The sequence below is a fragment of the Oryzias melastigma genome, linkage group LG9 (assembly GCF_002922805.2).
Source record: "Oryzias melastigma strain HK-1 linkage group LG9, ASM292280v2, whole genome shotgun sequence".
Classification (NCBI taxonomy): Eukaryota; Metazoa; Chordata; class Actinopteri; order Beloniformes; family Adrianichthyidae; genus Oryzias; species Oryzias melastigma.
The window spans coordinates 16,422,902-16,426,760 of NC_050520.1; the positions used below are offsets into that span (position 1 = coordinate 16,422,902).

The window sequence follows — 3,859 nt, forward strand, 5'->3', positions numbered from 1 at the left end:
TTGATGTGACCACGGAAATGTGAACGGCGGCTCATTTGACCGCAGTTGGAAAGGATTGTAAATCAATGAAAGAGCATTTTGATGTTAATTCTTGATAAAATAATGAAAGCTATCATAATCAGACAGGGGGGAATCACGGGCGGAGTTCCAAAAGCCACACCCCCTCAGAGGAGATTTTTGAAACAGCGGCTTCAGATCAACATGAAAAATGTCTTTTTAACACATTTAGGTTGTGGGATTTTGGTTAAAAACTTCATGATCATCATTAAAAGACTACTGGGAACTTTTCTTTAAATCAAAAAATGGTCATAGAGGGACTTAAAACATCTGTCAGTGCACTGCAGTGGAACTGAAAGTCCAGCCCCGCCTGCAGCTCTGCTGCCTTTGTCCGAAGCGGGCGTGTCTCTCATGAGTGCAGCTTCCTGTGATACTCATTTCACAATAAGCAGAGAAACATTGGAGAGCTCTTCAGGACGGGGGGTCGGAGCTCCTCCTAACACAACAGCGTTTTATCCAGTGTTCTTAAAAGCAGCACAGAATGAAAGATTCAGCTGTTGGGTCAGACCATGAGACCTCGTCACCCCACCAGCACCAAAAGGATTTCCTCATCCCACCGCCAGAGAAGGGATGAAGAACATTGGGGTTCAGGGGTCTTCACTCCGGACCTGCAGCTGTGACGAGTAACTGTATCTGAGCTGTCTGTGATTGGAGAATGGGGAAAGAGGCTGAGCTTCTCTCTGAGATGAACCAGAAGTGAAGTTCTAAACGGCCCGTTCCCTTCCTCTGATGGAACCGTCACTGCAGCTTTCTGTTGTCCGATTCTATTTTTTTCTAAACACCTGAGTCATTCCCTGCTCCCTCCTTGAAGGTTCTCTTGTTTGTATCTCTTTGCAGGTCAGCCTCAGACCTTTGAGCAACACATCATCTGACTATCACAACAGGACCAGACAGGCCTTGAGAAGGTCAGGTCAGTCTCGGGGGCGGGGCAGGGGTGTGATAAAGGAGTTCAAAGCTAAAGAGTGGAGACTCATACAGACAACTCCATGAAACCTAAAAGCTTTTACCGTCAAGCTGCGTGAAGATGCTATTTGTGTCCTAACTTCCCCTGTGACTAACCCACTCCTGAACCCAGTGACTCAGTAAAGGCTGGTCATCAGGGTTCACTTCCACGTCCAGATGTACACGCCTTCCTCTTCGACCACCATCTTCACCAGGGATGATACTTTTAGGTCCAACATGAGCTGAGGACAACAGCAGTCAAAGCACCAGGTTCTGCTGGATGGAACTGGAGTTCTGGAGGAACTGGAGTTCTGGAGGAAGTGGTCTCAGTTGGAAGTGGGTCTTTGAGGCTCTGTTTAGTCAAGCAAGCGGGTCACTGTAGGTGTGGCTGTTCTTCCTGCCCTCTGAGGCTCCTGATGTGACTCAAGTTAAAAGCTAAGTGAGGTTAGGAACCACAACAGCGCATGTGCAGAGGATAGCCAATACGTCATGCGCCAGAAGAACTTTTTCAAACTAGAAACGAGAGTTTTCCTCCATGTTCCCGAGTCAGGAGCAAACGATTAACTTTTTTTTAAAATAAATATAATACTAAGGAACTCTGCAGGGTGGGGGTGGGTGGGGGGTCCTGAGCCTCTTCTTTTCTCTGTGTGAGGGGGAAGCGCAGGGAGTGTCCGCAGGGCTGGGAGGCGTCAAGGCGCACATGCGCCCGAGCGCCGCCGCGTCAAAAGCTCAGCTCACCTGTGATCAGCTCGCGCTTGGTCTCATCCAGGTGACTGGAAACGACGTCCCCCATGGCGGATGACACTCGCAAGTCCCGGAGACTCCACGGCAGGTCCACAGTCAGTCCTCGAGATCCGCGTCCGGCCGCTGCGCTCAGACCTGGAGACACTGCGCGGGCACGTCGACAGCTCGGGGGCGAGCGCTGCGCTCTGGGTGGAGTGAGAAGTTGCGGAGGAGAAGTTGGTCGCTCCACCAAACACTCCTTTAAAGTGGGAGGAGACTCCCACCTCGGAAACGGTGCGTTCACGTCAGGTGGGAAAAATCGACCTTCAGCAAGCAGGCGCGTCTGAAATAGAATAGAATAGAATAGAATAGAATAGAATAGAATAGAATAGAATAGAATAGAATAGAATAGAATAGAATAGAATAGAATAGAATAGCGATGCACTTTCTTTTCCAAACTTTGACCTTGTGATCTTTCACAGAGCTTCTCACAGAGGGTCCAGCAGAATGAGGTCTTCTGCTGAAGTGTTTCATGCTTTTCTTTCTGTTGGAAAGTTTCCGTAAGAACAATCACAGTCTAAAATCTCAAAGGAGAATACGTTCAGATGGCATTGCCTGAGCTCTGAAGTTTGCTGGTCTGAGCTCTGGAACCAGAAACTGAGGAGAAGGTTCTCCACATGGTCTGCCTGCAGGGGGTGGAGCGTCTCCACGGCTCACCTGGTGTTTTTGCAGGAGGAGTTGCAGCTGTCTGAGCCAGCAGGGATGTGTTTGAGCTCCACACATGCTGCTGCTGTGCGTCAACGGCCTGACGGATCACAGTTCTGGACTGAAGAGCTTCACCATCCAATCAGAGCAAAACAAGGCGTTGGAGCGCCCCCTAGTGTCCTTTTGTACAAAGGCCTGTTCTCTGCTCCTGTGCTGCTGTTGAGGTTGAAGCTGCTCAGTAACATTCCCTGGACAAACTTTTATCTGTCTCTTCACCAGAACAAGTCCGCTCTCCGATGGAACAACGCCACCAAACAGCTCGCCCTCATGAATAAAGTGAACACACAACAAATGATATGAAGAGCAGAGATGCTGATGAAAGCGCGGGGAAGCTCTTCTGTCTCCCTGCATTTCAAAGCTGAGATCATTCATCATCATCAGCATCTTCTGCTGCTCACCTCGGTGAAGTTAGTTTTACGTTGGATATTCGACAGACATTCGGTCAGGGTAAACCTCACACGCTCACGGGGTGCGGGTCCAGTGCTACTCTAAGAGCAGTGCTCTAACATTTTGAGAGCACCAGCATTGTTGTGTCTATGGTGAACACGGTAACACAGAAAACAGATGAGGCTTTTACTGACTTCCTATTTTCAAAATAAAAGGAGATATAGTTAAAACACGGAGAGAGTGTTTGAAGCTGAAGGTGGAGGTAAGCTAATACTAACATATTAAAATTCCTAAAAAATATATAAATAAAAGATTAAATTCGAAATCAAGGGGTGTATCTCACATAGCTAGTGTGGTACTATGATCCAACAGTAATTTTGAGTCAATGGATCATATGACCTAGAAGCTATTGAGCTAAAATGCTAATTTTTACACATAAAAAATTCATAGAAAATTTGAAAATTTGTAAAATTTAAAATGAACAGCTGTATCCCATGTAGAGAGGTGAGTACTATGATCCAACACTGATTTTGAGTCAATCGATCACATGACCTAGAAGCTATTGAGCTAAAATGCTAATATTTCCCTCTAAAAATTTATAAAAAATGTGAAAATTTTTAAAATTTTAAATCAAGAGGCGTATCTCGGTTAGGGAGGGGAGTACTATGATTAAATAAACCAATTTTGAGTCAATTGATCACAGGACCTAGAAGCTATTGAGCTAAAATGCTAATTTAAAAAAAATTCAAAGTTCAAATTTTTTATGAATTTTTATGTTCAAATGTTAGTATTTTAGCTCAATAGCTTCTAGGTCATGTGATCAAGTGACTCAAAATCAGTGTTGGATCATAGTACTCACCTCCCTTACCGAGATACGCCTCTTGATTTTAAATTAAAAAAAATAAAAAAATTTCTATGAATTTTTATGTGTAAAAATTAGCATTTTAGCTCAATAGCTTCTAGGTCATATGATCCATTGACTCAA

The 3,859-nt window shown here is 45.2% G+C and overlaps 1 protein-coding gene across 1 annotated transcript in view; it reads right to left on the reverse strand.

Moving 5' to 3' along the window:
• The window catches only part of LOC112160116 (protein Niban 2), a 27,050-nt gene extending 25,036 nt beyond the window's left edge, over positions 1-2,014 (reverse strand). Inside the window, exon 1 of the mRNA XM_024294491.2 lies at positions 1,738-2,014. Coding sequence (XP_024150259.1) covers positions 1,738-1,792 — 55 coding nt within the window. The 5' untranslated portion in view covers positions 1,793-2,014. The remainder of the gene's footprint in view (positions 1-1,737) is intronic.
• Between the last annotated feature and the right edge of the window lie 1,845 nt (positions 2,015-3,859).